The sequence below is a fragment of the Pectinophora gossypiella genome, chromosome 4 (genome assembly GCF_024362695.1).
Source record: "Pectinophora gossypiella chromosome 4, ilPecGoss1.1, whole genome shotgun sequence".
In the NCBI taxonomy this organism is placed as follows: domain Eukaryota; kingdom Metazoa; phylum Arthropoda; class Insecta; order Lepidoptera; family Gelechiidae; genus Pectinophora; species Pectinophora gossypiella.
Window position 1 is genome coordinate 12,952,842 of NC_065407.1, and position 24,120 is coordinate 12,976,961.

Here is a 24,120-nt window from a genome sequence, read left to right on the forward strand (position 1 = left end):
AATTAATAACATACAATAAGTTAGCTAGGACACGAGTCTAGAAGGTGTTGTTTAAGTAATTTTTTATATTTACTTTTATTTGGTTCTAGACGGATGTTCTCAGGCAAACTATTAAGCAAATAGGGAAGTCTCTTTTTTAGAGTTCTATCGCTTACCTAGATAGTTGTAACTACTATGCAAAACAAATTGTCTACAGCGCCCAATTAATTCCCTAAAAACTATTTTTTTTGACATATCTTATGGTGCGTTCCATTATTTTATTTATTGCTATCACGTTTTCGCTTGTGATGATGTATAGCGTTGTCCCTATCACAAAGTAGGAAAGTAAGCATTTTACGTATAACGGAACTCGAAACCAAACTTTATTATGGTTTTTGAGGTTAGAACTTATTATTGAATAAAATAGATTATTAACTGTAAATACGGCCAATAACTTTTGTTAATTACTGGACACAATGTACACCAATGTAATTATACCCAGGTATGTGATAATCGTGTTCTTAAAGGTCGTATTCCTACATTTTATTTTTTATTTAGGTTGTACTTACTTTTATGTTCAAAATTCGATTTTAACAGACAATGGTCGAGGTTGGCGTGTTTCTGTCGATCTGTCTCGACCATAGAAGGGCAGAAGTTGCCTCAGACTAGCGTCTCTAATGACGGAATATCACCGCCCCCTCGAATTCCCAGAGGACCCACTGATATCCTGCAGGCTTTATCTGCTACTGTCGGACCGGACCCCACAGCTGCACACTACAAGTATGTAAACCCCCTTCCTTATCTGTTTCTTCCTTGTTATATAACAATATACCAAGATTAATAGTCAAACAAGATTAATAGTAAAATTATTATTCTAAGCCAACTTTACAGGTTACTTTCAATTCATATATTAAACCCGTAGTTCATTAGCGAAGACCTGTATGCAATATTGAGACTATATATGTTTATTTCAAGAAATAAACTGTAATCAACAACAAACAAAACATTTTCAGGTACCACGATGACCCTTATTTAATCCCACTATCAAACTTCCGAAAGAGAGCGTATGCCCTGGCCGCTGAGGCAGGTCGCAAAGCAGCAGTATGGATCAGGGACGAGCATTCAGACTTGTTCACAATGAGGGAGTGGGACCCCCCGGGCAAGATGAAGACACCATACATCAATGCCGCACCTGAAATTGAAGCTTTTAGTCCCAAACCTATTTACAATGATGAGAGTAAGGTGAGAGAACTTGCTTTTCATAAAGAATTAAAAAGTAAAGTTTGATTTTCAAAATGTGAATTGCCTTTGTAGAAAATATTCAACTAATTTACTTAAGTTTTAAATTTAAAAAAATAAGAATCTAAGAAAATAAGAGTCTAACTTAAACTGTTCTTTCTTTGACTAACAAAACATGAATTGCATTTGTAGAAAATGTTCAACAAAAACAAATTTTCTTTAGTAGTTATTTTTAATTCTAAAAAATAAGAATTTGACTAACTTAAAATGTTCTTTATTTGACTCGAACATTATAATAGACAATGAAAAGCATTCAATGTTAGTAGGGTAGTTTGAGTATTATTATTATAGTCAAAGTAGGTACTTTGAGTATTTTTATTACTTTATCTACTGTTTAAGATAAATTGATGAGTTTTATTAACAAACATATTATAACAGGTCACAGAAGAGGATCTAAAGTATACTATACAGAATTGTCTATTAGAGGACTCGATAAAAGTATTCCAACTACTTGGTGGAGTTGAGGGGGTTAATGACGACCTGAAGATAGCCTTCCTTCAGCTATTGTGCTTCTATAATGAAAAAGAGCCTGATTCTGATGAGTGGCTGGAAGAGAGATGGTTTGCAGCCAGCACTAGGGAAAGACAAGCTGCCACTTGGAGGTATAACTTTTTAATTTTTTTTTTTATCAAATGTGTTTGCTCTTGATGCCATTCTGCCTCTTAGAAACTAAAAAAGTGTCGACAGTGTAACAAGCTTCATGTTTATATTCATTTATTTCGTAATAATAATGTTATTACATGTCACATGGAAAGTATAATAAATGGTACAATCAAAGAGTAAAAGTTCAGTCTTATTATTTGTAAACAGTGGTGAAATTATGAACCATTAGATGTCCTAATTATAAAATTTATGTTTTTGTAGGTGTTTTTGGTCTATTACAGAAACAACATTTATTACTTTGCAAGAAACTGATTGGACTTTTGCAGCTTATCGTACATTAAAACAATATTAGTACTTAAGTACTTCCCCTGAAGGTGCCTAGTCAGTGTTGCCTTAAAGGAACTCAAGTTTTAAATTTAACTTTTATTTAATTTTTTTACCACTGTTGAATCAGTTACAAAACTAAAAAATAATCAATATTTTTGTTTTTAGATTAGGCGGTCTTGCTGATAAGATTTTCTCTTCTATGGAACCAAAAACCCCAGAAACCTACTGTGCTATTATTCAGGGCATGGCTAAATACTTTCAGGTAATATTATCAAATGATATTTGATTTTATAGCACTCAGCCATACTAATGCACATTTAGTACTCAATATTCTAGATAGATGGTGCCAACGTCGGCTTAATGACCATACATAGATCGAAAGCATTTCGCATGGACAGGAGGAGAACCGGTGGTGTAATGGTTAACACGCTCGCCCTGACTTGTTACGAGCTGCGGTTTCAAGTCCCATCTGAGCCAGATTTCTTTCGATTTAATTTTCTCTTTGTGAATATTAATTCAAACTACTTCATATAAAAACAAAAGAAAATGAACACATTTACTAAGATCAACACTAGCTTGCAAAACTAAGTACTGCACTTTTAAAATTATAATAACTTTTTAATAGACAAGATAAACTTTCGAAATAAAAAGGACTCGAAATGTTAGGTACTAATGTACAGTTCACTAGTTATAAAGAAATGTGATAAAATTATTTATACAACATTTATTTTTATTTTAAATCTGTAACTTCTATAATTTAGAAAAAAAAGTATAGTACTTAGTTTTGTTTATTTATTTATATAAGATATCATCGGTACCTATCATAGAAAATTAATTACATAAAAATATCATGGAGGAAAAATATCATTTTAGGCGGATGAAACGTTCCTTATGTAAAAAATGACGATTCAAAATGTACCTATTGAAAAAATATATTTTAGAAATTTTAATTTGAAGAGACAGTTACCTTATGTTATTCCGTTACAGGCATATACAACATTCAAGTAAAAAAAAAGTAATAAACTACACAAACATATATATTAAATCTCATAATAATGCATTAGATTTGTTGATTTAATTTTCTTTTTTTTTTCTTATAGGCTGAACGAGCACACATGCTAGCAGAAGAAGCAAAAGAAAAAGGCATTCCACTATCCACCGGTGTCTATAACTCGCTCTTGGGTTGCATTGGCTTCCTCAAAGAAGGAACGGCTTTGAGGATAGATGCGCTGAAAGGTTTACTCTTAGAAATGAATGAACAGGTAGGAATTACTAGTTCATAGTCATATTATGATGTGATATCTGTCAACATTATATTATAGTTATTGAGCAAACTCATCAAAGGTGAAAAAATATAGGTTCGCGTTTGACCACAGTCTCGACGATGTGGTCAGGCTGGATCACGCTTACCTAGCAAATGCCTATTCACTCTAGCCTTGAAGACTCTCAGATTATAAAGATCTGGAAAAACAGACGACGGCAGACAGTTCCAGTCCTTTGCTGTTCGCATCAAAAAGGAAGAGGCAAAACGTTTAGTGTGGTTTGGTGGTATATCTACGACGTAAGGATGGAAAGCCTGTCGACGTCTAGTTGTCCTTAGATGGAATGGAGTGGGTGGAATTAACTTTATAAAGATGAAATTCTTTGCATTGGTTTTATATTGCGATTCTCAACAAATTGCATAAACTCACGCCCTGTGATCCACAACGGGAAAGAAATATGGCCACTTTTGCTGTGGAATCCCGTGATGCTCACCATTCTTAGCCAGTTTATACACAGGATTTGATAAACAGCTGAATGCATATATGTTTTTTACTCCCAATCCAGCAATACGAAACCTCTATGGCCATACAAACGCCTTCCCTTGTTCTTAAACAACATAAGAAAACAGAATGGGCGTTCATGTACCTAACTGAGTCTCTATCAGTCAGTTCTGTGATTGGCTAAACTTACAATCAATTGACAGGTGTTATTATTATTAAAGATATTAAAGATCTTCTGGCCTAAAACTATTACAAACACAGAACTGTGGAGATGGACTGGGCAAAATACTGTAGAGGCTGATATCCGCACACGGAAATGGCGGTGGATTGGTCACGTCCTTAGAAGACCTGTGGAATACCCGTCCCCACGAGCTCTGACCTGGTGTGCGCGTGGAAAACGCGAAAAGGGGCCCAAAGAGACCTGGCAACGCTCGGTTGACCGGGAATAAAAAAACTCGGCAGATCATGGGAGCAAGCAAGCTACAGATGCTGCATAAGATCGCGAGGAGTGGAAATCCGTTGTCGAGCCGTAGGGCCGTAAGGCCTGTTGGGATGTAGATCCCTATCTGGCGATTGGGATAAGTGGGGTTGGGATAAGTCCTATCTGTCAAGATATCTCACCATTAATCTTAAACATTCTCATGAATATTTTTTCAGGGCATATCTCCAAATGAGGAAACTCTGACGGCTTGCCTACGGTCAATATCAGCGTGGGGTGGTGGCAAAGTGCTGCAGCAATGCGCTCTACAAATCCTAGCGGAGTTCCGACAGCTCGGCATAGAACCTGGACTTTCTGCGTACTACTACTTGCTCTGCCTGTTTTGCAAGGAGCGTGAGTATCTTTCAAACATGTTATTTAAAAAAAAAGCGTTAGTTATTTAAAATGTATCAATTAAATTACGATACGATCCGTGATCCAGACTTTCTCTTCTTATTTATTAGAATATATTGGACACTGTCGAAAATTACAATCGCAGAGTACTGCGGGGCAGAAGGAAAGAGGGAAACTACTGCCCTACTTTTCCCTAAAAAGTAGCATGGAGTAGAAAGCTACACCGACAATAGCGTGGCTCTTAAATTAGTAATGATGTCGAAAATCTATTTGTGTGACTGTCCTTTGTTAGGCTAGGACATTACAGGCTGAATCACCTGATTGTCAAAAAAGTTAGATGATGACTTCGGAAGGTACTTTAAGCCGTTGGTCCCGGGCTACCAACTCCCACTAAAAGCGGACTCAGGTCACAAAAATGTTGAGAACCATTGTTCTAGATAAACTGACATACACTAATCAGCGAGCCCGTATTCCCTCGTGATAAAGTTCTTCTTTGCGAGTCGATGGCGATCGATATTAATTTTTTGCTAACCAGTAATTAGCCACGCTTACGGCATTGGCAGTGGCTTCGTGAAGTTCTTTAATAGTGCAGGTGTTAGGGCATTTAGGACAGCATAAAAGGTGAACCATCAACTAGGTATCCCCACCTGCAGAGATTATCCTTGCAGCGGCCAACCTGTGTCCGGACCTGTTTAAGGACTTCCATGTCGACCACGCTAGGTTGCTTCCAGGCGGGAGGCGTGATAAAGTTAATAATAACTCATTGCTTTATTTGTAGGAGGACCTCGCGTAGATATACTATCAACAATACTGAATGATTTGGAGAAGAGAGATAATTTAAACCCTACAGAAGCCACCGACACAAACTTCTTTATAACAGCCATGAGTGTGTGCAGTGATCACTTACAAGTAAGTGTACTTTTATAAATTTGTACTTAGAATAAAAACCGTGATAGCCCAATTGGAAGAACGTTCGACTCTCACTGTGAGGTGCCAGCTTCCCATCCCAGCACGGACCTAAACCAACGATTTTCAAATTTTTTTTCGAATTCATGTTTGGATCATAAATTATTATCACGTGCTCAGCGGGAACTGAAAACATCGTGAGGAAACCCGCGTTCCGGAGAAATGCGTTTCGGAGGTATGCGACCTAACCTGTATTGAGCTGGTTTTCCCTTCGCGGGTTTGAAGGTCGGTTAGGCAGTCGATTCTGTACAAAACCGGGTTTTGTCAACAACAATTAATTTTATATATGCTTCAGCCATTATACATTTTATTTTGGAATAATTATGTACCCGAGTAATAACAAAACAAGTAATTATCACGAGCTGTACAACGCCATCTATATTGTTTTTAGTGAACGGAGCCTGGAAAGTCCCTTATTTATTTAATATTTTTTTTTAATAAAATGTAGGAGGAGCTCGGTGGCGCAGCGGTAAACGCGCTCGGTCTGCGATTGTTGAAGTTAAGCAACTTTCGCAAAGGCCGGTCATAGGATGGGTGACCACAAAAAAAAAGTTTTCATCTCGAGTTCCTCCGTGCTTCGGAAGGCACGTTAAGCCGTTGGTCCCGGCTGCATTAGCAGTCGTTAATAACCACCAATCCGCACTGGGCCCGCGTGGTGGTTTAAGGCCCGATCTCCCTATCCATCCATAGGGAAGGCCCGTGCCCCAGCAGTGGGGACGTTAATGGGCTGGTGATGATGACTTTTTCAGTTGTATATACCCTATTCACTTGATTGCATTTTTTGCAGTTAAAACTTTTTGTTTTAAAAAACTGTTATAATGATTATTCAGAAATAATCTATAAAACCAATAATTATTGTTCTAATTATACCCTTATTTTTAGGATATAAATATGGCGGAAAGAGTACATGCTCTCCTAATGAAAGGAAATAATTACAAACTGGTCGGCGATGCGTACAAGGAGAGCATATATTACAGGCACTACGTCACAGTCGCTTGCAGGTATGGTATACGAAATCACGCCCGTACGGTCACGAGTACTAATATGTATACACTTTGAAACCATGTCACAATAACTTTTTTGACAAATTAAACCGTAAGTCTCATTAAATGTCAAATATGATAGTGCGACAGGGTTCTAAAATGGGTACATGATATTGCTCATGACTGTACCTCCTTGCGGGATCCAGCTTTCATGTCAGGGAGGGGTCACCAGGTCGCGGACAACCTATCTCCGTAGAGAATTAGATAAAATTGCAGTAGCCACCCACGACCCTACCTGTCGCCCCCTGGATCCGCGTTTGGGTGGGGTGGGCAGTGTACTCAGGGGGATGATTCAGACCATGATTCTGAGTTGATATCAAGTGGAATTTCCCTTCGGAAAATTCATGAAAGTTTTAGTGTTTTTTTTTTTTATTAATCATACTCATAATCATATTTTCAGTTCCATAGTTTTGCAACGGAAAATTTCACTTGATATCAACTCAGAATCATGGTCTGAATCATCCCTCAAAGTTTTCGCTACGATGTCACTAACACCCTGTGTATTTCTATTTAATGTCCTCTAGCCCTCGTTGGCAATTACTTCCGCACAATATTCCAGGAAGAGGAAATGTCTGAAAACCAGCGCTAGATGGTGCCATAGTATGACTCTGTCACAGCACAAGCTGAGCGATTTCCTTTTGCCCGTATTCATAATTGCCTAGTTCTGAAAAATGTAAACTGTAACTGGCAATCATTTTTTTTTTTCATTCTTAAATACTTTATACACCGCCACACATGTTTTGTTTCAGACACGCGCCGTTTGAAAGGACACTGCAGCTTCTCGACACTCTGGTGCCAAATGTATACGTGCCAGAGCCGTCTGTTATGGAAGAGGTTTGTTTATTCGATTTATTGGACTTTTATTGCGTTCTTCTTTTAAACATCAACCGTAGAATAAAGGATATGACACAGAAATGGAACCCCCCCCCCCCCCCCCCGCCGCCGCACCAATTCGTACCTGTGCCGAGCCATATATACCTCACCCCCGCTGAGTCCCACTACTCTAAATGGCCGGATTTTTTTATAGTGACTTATTGTTGAGTTGCCGCAGATGACATTCAGTGTAATCAGTGTTGCCCTCTGGGTAAATTTTCACTGAACCCTGGCCTTTTTTGGTGAACTGCGGCACCCATATACCTTTATGTTTTCCAACTAAATATTAATGTTATTGTGTGTATATTTTAATGTTGTAAATGTATATGTGTGTCGTAACTTTTTTATTTTTTACATTAACTACTTGGCCGGACAAGTGAGGAGCGGCTCTCAGCTCTCACCCGGTGCAAAATTTAAGACAACAGGCCTGACGGTGCCCAGTTCTAATTGGCCGTAAGCTGTTAAAGAGTAACTGAGCACGAGTTTACAACTAGTCAAATCAGTTACTTTTTACTAAACGTCAAAACACGAAATTACTATGGAACTTGTATGAAAAAGCACACTGTGACGTCATAGAAAAGCGTGATAAAGTGTCGCACTTATTATTACGTTTATCTTTATTAAAATTAATTAATAAGTTGAATAGAAAAAAGGAAATGTTTTTCGTTAATTTTAGATTTGTATTTATTTAGTGATCAGAATTTTATAATTTATCTTGAGCCTAGTGCGCGAAACATTTGGCTAAAATTAGCGATATTCTTAGGCGATTGATTTCGCTTCATTTCACATATTTTTTTTGTTCAGATAATAAAGACGTTGGAAGTGGGTGGGGCAGGCGACCGTCTAGCACAGTCATGGTCGCAACTCGTGGTGTTTGGCCACGCCAAGCGGGTCAGACTGGTCGAGCAGATACTCGCTGCCATGTGCTCCTGTTACCAGTATCAAGGTATTGCTGGCTCATCAACTCCCTACCGTTACCCCAATTTCACAGAATCCCCTTACTTAACCAGAAGATTTGACAAGACCGGTCTTTTACAGACGCTACTGCCTGTCCAGTGTAAGGAAAATCCAGCCCAATACAGATTAGGTCACATATCACACCTCCAAAACGCATTTTTTGGAAATGTGGGATTCCTCACGATGTTTTCCTTTACCGCTGAGCATATGAAAATGACAACTTTTATCCCAAATGCACAACTTAGGAAGAGGAGACAGGTGAACGTGAAAAGGTTCCTTGTTACTACGCAATCCTAAAAAAAAACATAAGTCATACACGGACTGACTCATCGACGTTTAACCCAAACCGTTGAACTCAGAAATCTGCAATTTTGTACAAAGACTCTCTTTTGTGTTGAAGGCATCATACTGGCAATCGATTCTTACTAATAAAATAAGTGGTAACACATAAGTTTTTGTATGGAAATACTACCCTACCAAAGCGTGGCACGCATAATAATCACATGTATAAATACTAATAAATAAAGAATCAACGAACGAACGGCGAACGGAACGAACGGAAGGCAATTGGGGCAACCACCGTTCTACACGCCCTATCTATGGAGTAATGACGATTACTCCACCGACAAGAGCGCAGCTCTTAAATAAAGAGAGGGAGAAATAAATAATAAAAATAAATTTTAATTCTCACGAGTAGAACTTAAATAAATATATTTCAGTAATCAATATTGTTGTTACAACGTTTCAACAGAGGGATTGTGTCCATTTTACATGATGGACTGTTCCCTTGTCCATAATGTTCATCATATCCGTTTTAATACATCGTAAGTTTATGTATGTTGTTTCAGATGAAGAAGTAAAGGCAAAGATGCGCGCTGCGGCCATAGATATCCTCAAGTACGGACAGACTGCGGAGGAACTAGAAGAAGCGAAAGATCTCCGCGCACCTACCAACCTCAAGTGAGTAATTCAGTTCATCTTAAAAAGTTTTTTTTTTTAGTTATGGCTGATTTTAAAGAGGTCTTAAGTTATTGCCTGCCCTTTTGGATTTTTTTGAAATGGTGTTTAGTCCCTACTTAAACCGATCATAATTTCAAACCGAAAATTTTCTTCACCTTCACGTTTTTGAAATATGAACGTCTTCATCGTATCTTTTTTAAGAAAGCTGAGTGTAACGGAGCCTATTAACGATTCCATAAAAAAATTCAAACCAAATCAGTTTATGTCGAATATCGGACATAGTCGCAGAGATTAAGTAGGAATGCAGACCCAGCACTAAACCAGCAACGGAAATTTCTACTTGATACGAGTATTAACTCAGAATCACGGTCTGATTCAGACTGAGAGAAAGAGCTGATTCAGCTCTCTCAGTATCCGGAACGGTGTCACTGTATACACGCTAAATTCAAATTCGAAATTCAAATTCAAAATTCAAATTCAAAATTATTTATTTGACTCATAAAACATGGTACAATAAAGGCTATGAATGGTTGTTTCCTTTCCACGTAGGTTATCAGCGTCAGCCCTGTCGAACATCATCGAGCTGTGCTCAGACGAGGCGGAGGCGGCAGCGCCGGCGTGGGAGACGGTCTCGGAGGCGCTGCAGCGGCTGCGGCGCGGGGAGGCGGCCGGGGTGCCGCACAACCCGCAAGCGCTGGCGCAGGTCGCGAGTAAAGCTGCGACTATAGGCAAGCAGGGCATCGCTTCTGTAAGTATTTTACAATATACAAACCACTCACATCCCATAAACAAATAGACTTACATTCGCTAAGGAGATTTTCTAAAAAAGCGATCGAACTATGATGTAATTAAGATGGCTGTTATGGCTGTATGGCCATTTGTCAGAAAATAAATTTAAAGCTCATGTAAAAAAAACTTATTATAAGGTTAATGATTACCTAAATGATAAAAATGTCTGGTATTAAATATGTTCCTCTAGTTATTACATAACTTGTAATGTATACCCTCATTGATTTAAAAGATGTGTTGCTGTTTCTTGTCATTTCTTCTCCTCAGCCATAACACCTTGCGAAATGGCGTAAATTCAAAAATGTTACAACAAGTTCAACAAGTTTATCCATGATAATTACGTTGGATAAATGATTCTGATTTCCGATTCCAAATTCTACCAAATATAAACAAATTCTCTAAGGATTTTTTCTAAAACAAGCGCCGAATCGTGTTGTAAATACGTATACATTTACGTTATGTACGGTCAAGAGTACTAATATGTATACACTTTGAAACCATTGTCACATTAACTTTTTTGACAAATTAAACCGTAAGTCTCATTAAATGTCAAATATGATAGTGCGACAGGGTTCTAAAGTGGGTACATGACTGCTCATGACTGTACAGGAATCACCACCATTATCAGCCATACAGCCACGCCGCACGATCTATCTTAAATATTATTCCCCTTCTCTTTTTCTCCCTCTGTCATCCAGTTCTCTCCCTCTCTCACACTCTGTCTGTCTCACTCCGTCGGTTCTCCCGTCATCTGATTCTAAGTATTAAAAAAAGCTATATACCTATCTTTACCCGACAGATGGCAGTGGGCTACCTAGCAGAATGCGGGTTCGAGGAGGCCCTCACAGCCAGTGTGTCCACCCTGGCCGTGATGCTGAACCGCTCCACTGAAGAGGTGCAAGCGTTGTTGCAAGAACCGCCGACAGAACTCGCTCCCAAACTACACCCCTCCGCTCTTGCTGTTGTGGAGGCATATCAGCTGTAAGTAAATAAAAAAATATACGGTCGAATTAAGAACCTCCTCCTTTTTCGAAGTCGGTAAAAACAATACTGCTTTTCTTGGCAATGATGTTGCTTAGGAAAAAAAAGTTACGCTAATTCTAAAGCCATTTCGACATTTCGTCTTAATTAGGTTTATTTCTCTATGTTTAGCTCTCAAATCAGCCGGATGCTGTTTATTTTATCAATAATCCTGTATTTATTTGACCTTCATGTGACCTCTAAAGGTAGTCTGTTTAAAAAAAAAACAAAGTCAAGAGAGATTTATTGCAAATTATCTTTGCTAAGTGCCGTTTATAATAAATAAAATTTAATATAATCTGTGGACATCACTAGGGTAAAGTGTTCTAAGAGTGTGCTGTTTACAAACTTAATGAAATAAATCCGGTAATAATGACCATAACTAGGTCATTATTACCGAATACCCTCATCATATTTATTAAAAGCATAAACTATTCAAACTTAATAACGTTTTCTGATCCCTAGTTTGATTAGGACATTGCAGGCTGATCACTCGATTGTCCGAAAGTAAGATGATCCGTGTTTCGAAGGGCATCTAAAGTTTAGATCCCAACTCAAAAAGTGGTTAAAGGGGAAGCAGTTTTATAGCATACTTAAGTGAGTTTTTCAGTTTATAAATAGGTTTTTTTCTTTTCTTTCTTTTTTTATACAGGGTGTTAGTGACATCGTAACGAAAACTTTGAGGGGTGATTGAGGCCATGATTCTGAGATGATATCAAGTGGAATTTTCCGTCGCAAAAGTATGGAATTGAAAATAATTAAAAAACACACAAAAAATTTCAGGAATATTCAGACTGAAAATTCCACTTGATATCAACTCAGAATCATGGTCTGAACCATCCCCCTCAGTATTTGTTACGGTGTCACTAACACCCGTACCTACTTGTATGGCTACCGTATGTACTTGTGTGGGGTGTAAGTGACATCGTAACGAATACTGAGGGGGATGATTCAGCTGATTATTCTGAGTTAATATCAAGTGGAATTTTTCATCGCAAAATTATAGAATTGAAAATAATTAAAAAAAAACTAAAAAAAACATGAATTTTGCGACGAAAAATTCCACTTGATATTAACTCAGAATCATGGCCTAAATCATCCCCCTGAGTATTCGTTACGATGTCACTAACACCCTGTATAGATAAGTGTTTTTGTAATATTTTTTAGTAGTTATTATTGCATGTCACAACATGACTAAATGTGCTGAGCGCTATAAGCTTTACATCCATCGATATACTTACCACATTTATGACAATAAATTTCATTTCATTTCACGTTGATCCCGGCTACTAATTACTTAAGTATGTAGGTTGTTGTTACATGAGCCATGTCGTTGGGGGTTGAATAGCGACCTTGACACCAGCTAGCGGCATGATCACTAAGGGTGTTCAAAGCCTCGTTACAAAATAGAAAAAAAAGATACAATTAAAGTTTTTCCTCATCCACGCGTGGAATAGTTATCATTACAACTTAAGGTATTTAAACAAATATTTGTAGTAATTTACACGTTTCTTCAAGAATGCGAACATCGTGTCGCAATTATGTGGTGATTCAATGAAAATACACGCGTTTCCGTTCTGAGAATTACGTTTATCATCATTTTGGAAATTCTTTCTGTTTAGTGATAGCTTTTGTGATAACAAAATTACATGTGGGTTAATCTCGTTCAACAGTGGAGGACATTTTTTTATGACATCGCTATATTTTAGACTTGTTTATTAGTAGGTGCATATTGATAGCAACTTGTACACATACATGTATACATAAACTCACGCCCGTAATCCCTAATGGTGTAGGCAGAGCCACAAGTAATCAAAGACTGAAGCCACTGTCGATACGATGTCGTAAGCTGGATATGATGAACCTTATGGTGATAAGGGATCAGCCTATCAACCATAACATTAGTCCATCATGTTAGATGACACAACAACAACAACTAGGATAGCAATTTGTATCGCTACTTTTTCTCGTATGGGTTGTGAGGTCAATGACCAACCTCATCAACCCTGGTATCAAGATTATTATTGGGCCGCCAAAGGCCCCTGATATGACTCATGTAACGACTACATACTTACATCATTAGGTGGTAACCGGGACCAACGGCTTACCGTGCCTTCTGAAGCACGGATTATCTTACTTTCGGACAATGAGGGACAAGCCTGTAACGTCTTAACAAAACTAGGGATCACAAAGTGATTTTTGTGATATGTCTCCCCACCGTGATTTTTATTTTGTGATCCCTAGTTTGGGCAGGACATTACAGGCTGATCACCTGATTGTCCAGGTATCATCTGGACAAAGACCCCAAGGCATAAGATAAATATGTTACTATTGTCCACAGTGCCAAAACTGGAGCGCCAGCGAGAGACGCGGAGTCTTCAACCAGTTCTGACAGCGACAGCGAAACGTCGTCTTATGATGAATAGTATTTAATTTAATATATTAGTTGTAGATTAATAAAGTACGCATTTAGATTTATACATATACTTTTGTTTTAATACATTTGGTAGACAAAAAAAGTGGTAGATATTTTGGACTGATTCACTGACAAGCATTTTTTGTACGCGCTATAAAGTTCTCTACACACAGGCGTCATGTGAGCGTTCCGGAGCGGTATTCTGGAATTTCTGTTAAACCGCGCCGCGCCGTACCCGGATTTCTACATATTTCGGATTTCAATGTAAATTAGTGACCGAACATTTTCTAAAACTATACTACTATTTGACAACTTAGTGAATTGTGATATTTTTTACGTAACGTGAAAATGTTCTATGCTGTTCTATATATATGACGTCATCAATAAACGTTGTGGACATTATTACTCACCGATTGTTACTAAATTCATAATTAAAATTCGAAACTAAGTCAAAAATTTTGGCTTCTATTTGTAGAATTTATAATTTATCTTTTTACCCAGTCAAAATGTCCTATTTATTTGCTCTATTGAAACGTAGTTGATCCTTATAAAAGAACTTTTCAAACAGCGGCTAAACAAACAGGGCCATATAAAGAATCGTGTTTTGCGCGCGTATTTTTACGCTATATGACATGCAAACAAGTGTATCCATGACACATTGGGCTCGTGGCATGGACTCATTTCTCCGCACAAAAGGTGTTAAAAATGATAATTGGTTTCGAACCGAGGACAAGAAGAAAGCTAATAGTTTGCCGTTAGTCGCGCTTGGCTCGTCTCACAGTCCACAACCTTGACTCTTTGTGCTTTTAAAAATGTCCTTCGTGAAACTGTGTCACATTACGCTACTGGTAAGTACAATTACGTGTTATGATAAGATTTACCTTCAGTTTTATCTTCGCTATAAACTTCCTTCTCATGTCCAACTGTTTTTGTTTGCCATTGTCCCACTTTCACTATCTTTTGAAATGGAAATATTATCTGCCAGTGACTTATTATGTTTAATTATTCTCCTAGGTCGTACTTTTCGCCGGCTCAGGATCGGCGTATACTAGAAGCTTCGATTGCGGCTCGTACGGATTCGTTTGTGAGGGCAAATCTAAGTTAAGACTATGTGAAGGTGACAGTTTACTGGGCCCTGCTTTCCTTTGCCCCGCAGGCACTATTTGCAATGAAGACTCCAGCGACGTATGCGAGAGTGTTAACAACTATATGGACCCTGCGTTGAGGACCGTCCGGTGCCGACGCAATGAAAGGATTGCCGATCCAACCGTGCCTGGCTGTAAAGGGTACATCCTCTGCATTCCCAATAAAAACCGCTTCCAAGGAATAAAATTCAAATGTACCGGAGACACCGTTTTCAACGGCTTCACTCGCACATGCTCCTCCCCTGACAGATATAAATGCCCTTTAGGAAATGTAACCAAAAATCCGACAGACTTGTTCGTTGACAACTTAAGAGTATCACATTTGGAGAAATTTGGATTTGACATCTCACCGCCGCCGAACACTAAAACTGCAAGACCAATCGACTGTAAGAACTACAAATTGACAGTGACACAAGAAAGGAACCCCACTCGAGCCGCGTATTTCTGTCCCCCGCGACCTCTCAGTAACGGAATACCCGTCAAATGTACCGTGTTCTCTAACCATTTCTGCATTATACTAGAGAGGGATGATGAAGACCAATTTCTACAAAGCTCAGGATCAGCTTTCCGAAGACCACGTAATTATTACCCTTGAATGGAATCATGTTTGTTTATAAGAAGACTGAAATAGAAAATCTGTACCTCGTAATTATATTTGTAAGAAATGAAAAAGCGATGGAAATGTAAACAACTTTATTTTATAACTAATTAGTTATTCATTTGTACTTAAAAATAACTTATTAACTAGTAGGTACAAAAAACAACAATAAATTAATTTGCTTAAAAAGAATGTACATTTATTTCAATTTAAATCCTAAAAAAATGTATTTACAGGTAGTATCAGGTTAATATTGTTAAAATTACGAGCATTCATAGCTATCTTCGTCTACGCATTTCTTCTTCTTTTTGTTGAAAACTTCATCTGAGTCACATTTCTTATATTTTCTGCGAAATTCCTTAGATCGGTTACTTTTAGAGCATACATAGTACTTTCTACAATTATCAGGGTGAGGGAACTTCCCTTCTTCCTCACACTCAAAATCGATTTCACTTTTACTTTTTGATTTCTTATGACTCTCAGTCTTATGTTTTTCTTTAGATTTCTTTTCACTCGTGCTTTGGCTCTTTTCACTAGTGCTGTGATTTTTGTCACTCACGCTTTGATTCTTCTCATTTGTGCTCTGATTTTTTTCACTCCTACCGTGATGCTTTTCACTCTTATTCTTGTCGCTCGTGCTCTGAGACTTGTCAACAGATATCGCCTGGTTCGACACTTCTGGTATCTTATAACATCTTACTGTAGCTCTATTTAAATGATAACCATTTTGACACTGCATTTTATATCTCAGGAATGTATGGTCTTTTTGAACACAAATGTAATATATGTTTTGCCTTGAATAATCGCTAAATCTGCCTGGTGACACGCACTTAAATTCATTCCTTCTTATGCAGTGTGATAGATTCTTAGTGCATTGCTTCCTGATTTCGCTGAAAACAGTGTTAGCTGGGCACAGCCCTGTAATAGGTCGTGTTATTCCGCTGCAGATATAAAACTTTCTACAGTCATCTTTGTCAGCGTATCTGCCCGTGGGACGTGATTGGCAATTGAATACCGGTGTTATGGTAGAAGTCTCCTGACTACTACTAGTTATAGACGTTGTGGGTTTCATAGAACTGTTTTCTGTAACTACCCGTGTAACCGTCTTTCGTTCAAGCTCTACATGCGATTTTGCAGTTGTTCGCGTATTAATATCTGAAGCAGCTTCGACAGGCAACGTTATAGCAAGCTTCATCGTGCTATCTTCTATATATGGCGAAGTTTTAATACTGCCTTTTTTCGTCTCTTTTTGAGTTAACGACAGTGTATCATTAAAAACAGGCTGCATCTGTTCTTCGGTAACTTTATCGTCGTTGGTAAATATGTTCGAAACAACAGTGTGCGAGATTTGTTGATCGTTGTCAGATAACTTTGTCATAGTATTATTTAGAGAAGTTGTCACAGAACCTACATTGTTTACTTTACTATTGCTTGGCAATGAATCCGTTACTTTGTCTGTATTTACATTAATTGAGCTTGATTTGTTGACTATGGTATTTTTTGCGGGATTTTTAGATGTAACCTGTGTCTGAACTGGTGATGTCGTTGAATGCGATTCTAAGGTATTGATTTGAACCTCACTCGCATTACGTGCAGTGGTTGACAAAGGTGATACAGTTGTAGTTGTCAGAGCAACTGTAATAGGTGCGTTTTTATGTTCATCTGGTACTACAATTTGTTCTGTGTTAATTTTGCTAACCTCCACATTACTTTTTTCATTTGTAATCTGCGATGTTGATGTTTGCTTTGCCGTTTCGTTTATAACTTCTGCCGTTGGAGTCAAATATCCTTCACTTTGTTTGTCGTATACTGATGTGGTTGTACTTACTAGTGGGTTTAACTTATCGGTACGTAAATCCACGTCGATAAAGAACTCTCCAGGAAGATTGATTTCTTTCAAATTGTTGACAATTGCAGTTTCACTGATGCTACCAATCGATTGTGAGTTATTTAGTTCACTGTTAGGGCTTAATGCATTTTGTCTTATTGTCGTAGGGTATGCTGATGGTAATAAAGCAGTTGATTTTACTGTGGTAGTAAAAGACTCTACATTTTCTGTCTGTTCAATAATTATCTTCGGAGTTGTTGTATAAATAGATTCTTGGGTATATAGTGTACTAACCTGGTTGTTCAGCGATGAGGAATCTGTATTCGGATTATCAGCTTTGCCTTGACCGTGGATTGTATTCGCATCTGATTCTGTACTTTGAGGATCATTACTTCCGGAAATTACTTCAGTTCGAATTGTGTCTGTATTTTTATCATTTGATATTGATGCTGTCTGCATAACATTAAACCCTTGAGAAGTGGTTATTGGTTCTATCGATGTATTTACTGCCAGCGTTTGCTCAGTGGCAGTTATATGGTCCACTGCACTCACGGCGTCTGTAGAACTATATTGTATTGTGACAACACCGTCGGAAACTGATACAATCGTAGAACCTAATACTTCACTTTCTGGCAACGCGCTTTCGTTTACATTCAAGAGCGTTGTTCCTTCAGGATTAGTCTCGTTCAGAATAGTATTTTTCAATGGATTTTCAGCAATTTTTGATAATGAGATCTCATCATTGTTTGTAGATTGTGGTGCGTTGAAAGAAGTTTCAATTGTCTTATTCAATAAAAGACTTTCTAAAGGATTAAATTCATTGTCATTAACAGTCGGAAGTTTTGGTACTGATATACTGTTAGTTCCGTTCAGTAAAAGATTTTCTAAGAGATAAGAGTCATTAGCAGAGACAAGATTTAATATTGATGTACTTCCTGCATTAGTGCCGTTAAGTAAAAGATTTTCTAAAGGATTAGATTCGTTGGCAGTTAGGAATTTTGATACCGATACGTTTCCTTCGTTGGTTCCATTCAGTAAAAGATTTTCTAAGGGATTAGTTTCATTAGCAGATACTAGTTTTGCTATTGATGTGCTTCCTGCATTAGTGCGGTTCAATAAAAGATTTTCTAAAGGATTAGATACATTTGTTTTTGTTAATATACCATTTTCATTGACTGCAGATAAACCTTTAGAAATAACTGTAGACGTCCCGTTTAGTAAATGATTTTTTAAGGGAGTTACTTCTTGATTTTCAGGTATAACGTTGTGTAACTCAGATATATTCGAATTATTTCCGCCGTTTTCTGCTAATACGCTACTGTCTGGTATTTCACTAGTAGATGATCCCTTAAAAGAAGTATCACTAGCAGTCGTGTTCAGTAAAACATTTTCTAACGGATTTGATTCACTATTTCCAACAATTAAAGAATCTAATGAAGATCCTTTAGAGGTAGATACGACAGATCCATTTATTACAATGCTTTCTGAAAAGTTAGCTTCATTGTTCAGAGTATTGAAATCAGTAACATTACTACTACTAACATCTGTTAATAAATTGCCTTCTTTCTTCACAGATGATGTCCCGTTGAGTAAAATATTTTCTAAAGCATTAATTTCATTTTTAACATTTATTGAAGAAGATGTTGATTTATTTGTATTGTTAACGTTTGTTCCATCGCCTTCTAATAAAGTTGTATCATCTATATTTAGTGGTGATTGTGTTGATATTACATAGATTTCTGTTGTTACAGTGGGCGATGCTTCATCCGTGGATATAGTTTCCAAAGGTACGACAATGTCTATCACTGGGCTCAATGTCGATTGGTTTGTTATTCTTTCACTTTCTTCGATTTCATAGATTTTTGTAGGCACGGGTAATTCTGTAGAGGTTGTTCCGGTCGATAAAACATTTTCAAGTAGGTTTGTGGCGTCTTTGTCTACACTAGTTATACCATCAGACACAGGTTGAGTTCGCTCCAATATTTTTTCTGTCGTAAATGTAGATACATCATCAGATTTCAAATTGTAGGCATCATAAGAATCTGTTGTAATAACATTATCTGATTTTGCTGTGCTAACAGTTTCCAAAGTCTGTGCCACACTTGCTGTAACAGTCTTGTCTGCTTTTGTAACGGTTTCTGTTACAGTAACATGGTTTGATACACGGGCTGTTACTAAGGGTGTTTCTGCTTGCAAATCTTCTTTAATATAATTTGTAACAGCTGCATTAGGCTCTCCAGTACCTATACTTTCTTGATGTATCTGTGAATTTATTCCAGTATTTTCAACAATCGCTTCTTTATTTTGTGAGACTCCAAGAACAAGAAAAGTATCTGATGATGAAGTTGTTTGTACTTGTCCTGCCTCATTTATTTCGGAAACAGTACTAGGAGAAGATGTCGAACTTGTTTCATAAGCAAGTTCTGGTAGTGTTGAGTGCCAATTTGTAAAATCTGAAGCTATTGTGTTTGACTCTGCCAAAGTTGTGTCAACAATGGGGTTATCCGTTGAAATTTGAATATTATCAGTAATAGATTCAATGGACAAGCCAATGGTAGAGGGTTTTGTAATAAATTCATTAACTTCATTATTCTGCGTTTGGTTGCTTATTTGGTTATCACTATCAACGCTTAGTGTGTTTTCTTGGACTTTCATCTCTATAATTTCTTGGTCCCTTACTGTAGTCGTAGTGATATCACTTATATTATTTTGGCTTACTTGTTTGTCTATGAATACATTTGGTTTAGTTAATTCCAAAACAAAAGTAGTAGTAGGTGTTGACAAAGTATCAGTACCACGTTCCGTTGTCAGATTGTCAGGAGCACTTTCAGTAATATTATTATTTATATCATTGTTAGAAAAGCCTTCCGTCAAACCCGTTGTATGTGTAGATTCTACAGTAACTGCCTCCGTGCCAGTTTCAATTACAACTTTATTGGTGTCAGAAATAGTCGTAATGTATACTGTGCTTTCAGTCACAACAGCGATTTCTGGCAAAATGATTTCACCCAAATCTGTTGTTGGCAGTTCACTTGTCGAACTATCTATTGGTGTGGTTACAGATGTGACCGCTACTGTAAAGACAGTTTCCTTTCCTGTTACCGTTGTAATTTCGATTGAAGGCGTAATATTTTCTGGCTCTATAGTAGAGGAATTATTGATTTCGTCCACCAACTCTAACCTCTCTGTGGAATGACTCACAATTTCTTCTGTCGATACATGATTTGTTGATATCGGTCGCAATTGTTCAGGTAAGATCGTGATGGTATCTGTATTGTTATTGATTACATTAACATCTGCATCTGATATGGTAGTCAATGCTACTGTATGTTCAACTTTAGGTACATCCACAGTTTCATTAATAGGGGAGATAGTAAGATATTCTGCTGTTTCAGTCACAACACCGTAGATAGGTGTGATTATTGTCTCTGTCGTACTTAGTGGCGCCGTATTTGTCACAGGAATTGTAGATGTACTTATCAAGCTAGCATCATCTACAGTTGCCTCAGAAGCTGATTCAAGGTTACCAATATCAGATTCGTTTAGACTTGACGTATTCAATAAAGTAGTAGCACTTGGAATAGTCTCAACACTTCCTTCAGGTTGCAATGATGTACTCAATGATTCAGTACCCACTGTTAAAGTTTCATAGTCAACAGCTGCACCTACATATTTTACTGTTGTAGATTCGATGCCATCAATATTTGATTCATTTATCAATGTTTCAGTCTGTAAAATAGAATCACTAGGAGTAACTTTTAAATCTAAATCAGGTTGTGGTGATAAAATCAGTGGTTCGCTATCGTTTTTGGATATTTCATTATCAAAACCTGCACTTGCATATGCTTCTGTTATAGATACAATAGTGTCTACTGTTGGTTCATTTACATTTGATGCAGTAGAAGAAACGGTAGAACTCAGAGTAGGTTCAGCACTTACTTCAAATTCTGATGGTTTAACTTTTATACCTAAATCAGGTTTTGGTGATAAACTCAGTGAATCGCTATCGTTTTTAGATATTTCATTGTTAAAACCTGCACCTGCAGATACTTCTGTTATAGATACAATATCGTTTACTGTCGATTCATTTACGTTTGATACAGTTGAAGAAATGGTAGAACTCAGTTTAGGTTCAGCAGTTACATAGGATTCTGATGGTTTAACTTTTAAACCTAAATCAGGTTTTGGTGATAAACTCGGTGAATCGCTATCGTTTTTAGATACTCCATTGTTAAAACCTGCACCTGCAGATGCTGCTGTTATAAATACAATATTGTCTACTCTCGATTTATTTACATCTGATACAGATGAAGAAACGGTAGAACTAAGAATAGATTCAGCACTTCTATCAGGTTTTGGTGGTAAACTCAGTGGTTCGCTATCGTTTTTGGATATTCCATTGTTATGACCTGTACCTGCAGATGCTTCTGTTATAGATACCTTTGATACAGTTGAAGAAACGGTAGAACTAAGAGCAAATTCAGCACTTACTTCAGGTTCTGATGGTTTATCAGTAGCTGCATCTATAAGTGTACTTGTAGTATATACAATACTATCAGTGTTTAAAGCACTGGACGAAGTGGTAGCACTAGGAACTGTCTCAACACTTACTTCGGATTTTGATGTTACGTTTAGTGATTCAGTGTCGATTTTCAATGTATCTACAAACTTCGTGTTTTCTAGAACAGTGTCGCTTATTATTGTAGTAGCATCGATAAATGTAGGTTCCGGTCTATCCACTGTATTATTATTGGTCACACTCACAGTTGAATCTGAACTTATAAGATTATTCAATAAACTGACGGCTTCAGTTGTTACTTCACTCAACACAGCACCTTCAGATTTTGTACTCACAATTTCTACAACTCGTTCAATTACACTGGTAAAATCATCAATAGTCGGAAGAACTGTAATAACCGTTGTATCTGCTTTGTCGATTCCAATAGTTTCATTTTCTTTTATTTCGAGTAATTGTCCACCTTCAATATAACTATTTAACAAATCGGCGTCTGTTGACGGAGTGTTTGTTATGATAAATTCCGTAGTTGTGACTATATTAGATTCAGTAACATAATCCGTCGTAATATTACTTTTTTTGGTCCTGTTTATATTATATGTTTCTAATGGAATTATAAAAACATCACTGGTTAACGTATTTTCTGTTGTGAGGCCGTATGTTTCTGGTGGAACAGGTTCTACTGTAACTGCAGTACCTATATCACCAACAGCTGTATTTCCTGCAGTTGTTTCATTTAACAAGTTTCCCAATATTGTTACGGTATTGGTATCGGGACTTATTTCCGTTGTGTTCACAACTGTATCTAGTGGTATCACTGTTGTATCTGTTAGATCTTGGGTTATATTCACAGTGTGCAGTTCTAAATGCTGTTCAACTTCGGTGGTCGGCAACACCGTAGTAACAGCAATCGATTCCCAAGCTTCCGTAATTACTTCAGGTTCATTTGTCAATTCTAGGGGCAAGACTGTTGGTGCCGGAGTGGTTCTGACTGGGAATTCACATTCGAACCGATTGCTGCGGAGGCACACAGTCGGTGGAGGGCATGGTATCACGAAGTCGTCTACAGTGGTCGACACGCCGCCGCCCAAGTCCACACATATCATAAAATGAGTCGAATTCAAACAGTGGAAAGATTTTCCACCGCAGTCGATATTCGTCGATGCTATCAGCGGGAGACCGATGAGCATCTGGAATTTAAAAACAATACACTCAAACACTAAACTTAAACAGTCTATGTACGTCCTGCTGCTTGGCACAGGCCCCCTCAATCAAGGAGGGTGGAGTGTGCTCCATACACAGAAACACTGCCTAACAAACACTGCTTATAAGTTATTTTAATAAATCGGGGAAATCGTTCGCAAATTCTCACACTTCTTTTCCTTTGGTTTACACATTAACTTTACCACTGTAAAAATAAAGTCCGTTTCTGAAAATGTTTCATTAAAAGATGTGCTTACCAGAAATAGTATTTTTAAATCGTAATACATGTGTTTTTCGAAAGCCATTGCCAGGCGATTGTTACATTTGGTCGTTTCAACGTCGTTCAATCGAATGGCTGGCTTCTGCTTCGTTCAGATAATTTCAACTGCCGCGAATAAGTCCACTGTTAACACAAACGCGAATGGTTTACACTGCGTACATCCCATTTTAGATTACACGACATTAGGCAAATAATGTGACACCTTATTTCCTCCGCGGTGACTTGTTTTCCACACTTCTGTACGCTGATATGACGTATATCTTGTTGCAGTATTTGGCCAAGATTTAGCCGCTAAATTTCGTGTGTTATCTGCACTAGAATAGAGAGGTTGAATGATCCCAAAATATTTAACAAACGTTGAGCGAACGTTTAAACAATTAGCTGTGAATTTCTCACGAGTTCTAAAACATTGTCTTGAATACGTTTAGATATGAATAGGTATTCAAAAACTTCCTCTAATTTTTCGGGAATGTTGTTAGACCATCACATGAAAATCTGACATTACTATTGTTAATCTTATCCAATAAGATTATTGTTCTCTTCAATGTTGGCTATAACTGATACTACTGTATCTCCGATCTTATCTAACTAGTAGGTATTATTCAAACAAGATCGATTCGACCCATGAACCCAGATGGACCCAGGGATTACCGGCGAGAGTTTATCAAGTATCTGTAATTCGACTCTTTTGCTTTCTTTTTACTTGTTTTGCCTCAGATGGCT

General features: G+C 37.6%; 3 protein-coding genes and 1 long non-coding RNA gene across 4 annotated transcripts; 2 read left to right on the forward strand and 2 right to left on the reverse strand.

The window, feature by feature from the left end:
* Positions 1 to 337: 337 nt before the first annotated feature.
* LOC126366390 (protein PTCD3 homolog, mitochondrial) lies at positions 338 to 13,895 on the forward strand. Its single transcript, XM_050009498.1, has 15 exons — positions 338 to 481; positions 577 to 759; positions 993 to 1,221; positions 1,657 to 1,880; positions 2,374 to 2,470; positions 3,309 to 3,470; positions 4,629 to 4,803; positions 5,582 to 5,712; positions 6,652 to 6,770; positions 7,562 to 7,646; positions 8,490 to 8,631; positions 9,491 to 9,602; positions 10,152 to 10,350; positions 11,191 to 11,372; positions 13,753 to 13,895. The coding sequence occupies exons 1-15, from the start codon at positions 456 to 458 to the stop codon at positions 13,835 to 13,837; spliced, it is 2,151 nt and encodes a 716-aa protein (XP_049865455.1). The 5' UTR covers positions 338 to 455; the 3' UTR covers positions 13,838 to 13,895.
* LOC126366392 (uncharacterized) lies at positions 10,227 to 12,831 on the reverse strand. The gene is made up of 3 exons (XR_007566352.1): positions 12,653 to 12,831; positions 11,174 to 11,370; positions 10,227 to 10,348 (listed from the first exon to the last, which is right to left on the reverse strand). It is a non-coding gene; the product is annotated as an uncharacterized LOC126366392 (long non-coding RNA).
* A 565-nt stretch (positions 13,896 to 14,460) lies between the features above and the next one.
* Positions 14,461 to 15,718, forward strand: LOC126366391 (uncharacterized). Its single transcript, XM_050009499.1, has 2 exons — positions 14,461 to 14,675; positions 14,842 to 15,718. The coding sequence occupies exons 1-2, from the start codon at positions 14,640 to 14,642 to the stop codon at positions 15,565 to 15,567; spliced, it is 762 nt and encodes a 253-aa protein (XP_049865456.1). The 5' UTR covers positions 14,461 to 14,639; the 3' UTR covers positions 15,568 to 15,718.
* LOC126366389 (uncharacterized) lies at positions 15,651 to 23,513 on the reverse strand. The gene is made up of 2 exons (XM_050009497.1): positions 23,375 to 23,513; positions 15,651 to 23,104 (listed from the first exon to the last, which is right to left on the reverse strand). Exons 1-2 carry the CDS (start codon positions 23,420 to 23,422, stop codon positions 15,833 to 15,835), a joined length of 7,320 nt encoding a protein of 2,439 aa, XP_049865454.1. The 5' UTR covers positions 23,423 to 23,513; the 3' UTR covers positions 15,651 to 15,832.
* Positions 23,514 to 24,120: the final 607 nt, after the last annotated feature.

Bases quoted from the DNA above. Each gene is read 5' to 3' on its own strand.
- LOC126366390 (XM_050009498.1), top strand. From the start codon at position 456: ATGTACACCAATGTAATTATACCCAG. The intron at 1,222-1,656 runs GTGAGAGAACTT...ATATTATAACAG, and splicing joins TTTACAATGATGAGAGTAAG to GTCACAGAAGAGGATCTAAA. The intron at 7,647-8,489 runs GTTTGTTTATTC...TTTTTTGTTCAG, and splicing joins AGCCGTCTGTTATGGAAGAG to ATAATAAAGACGTTGGAAGT.
- LOC126366389 (XM_050009497.1), bottom strand. From the start codon at position 23,422: ATGGCTTTCGAAAAACACATGTATTACGATTTAAAAATACTATTTCTG. The intron at 23,105-23,374 runs GTAAGCACATCT...TTTAAATTCCAG, and splicing joins ATTTAAAAATACTATTTCTG to ATGCTCATCGGTCTCCCGCT.
- LOC126366391 (XM_050009499.1), top strand. From the start codon at position 14,640: ATGTCCTTCGTGAAACTGTGTCACATTACGCTACTG. The intron at 14,676-14,841 runs GTAAGTACAATT...TTATTCTCCTAG, and splicing joins TGTGTCACATTACGCTACTG to GTCGTACTTTTCGCCGGCTC.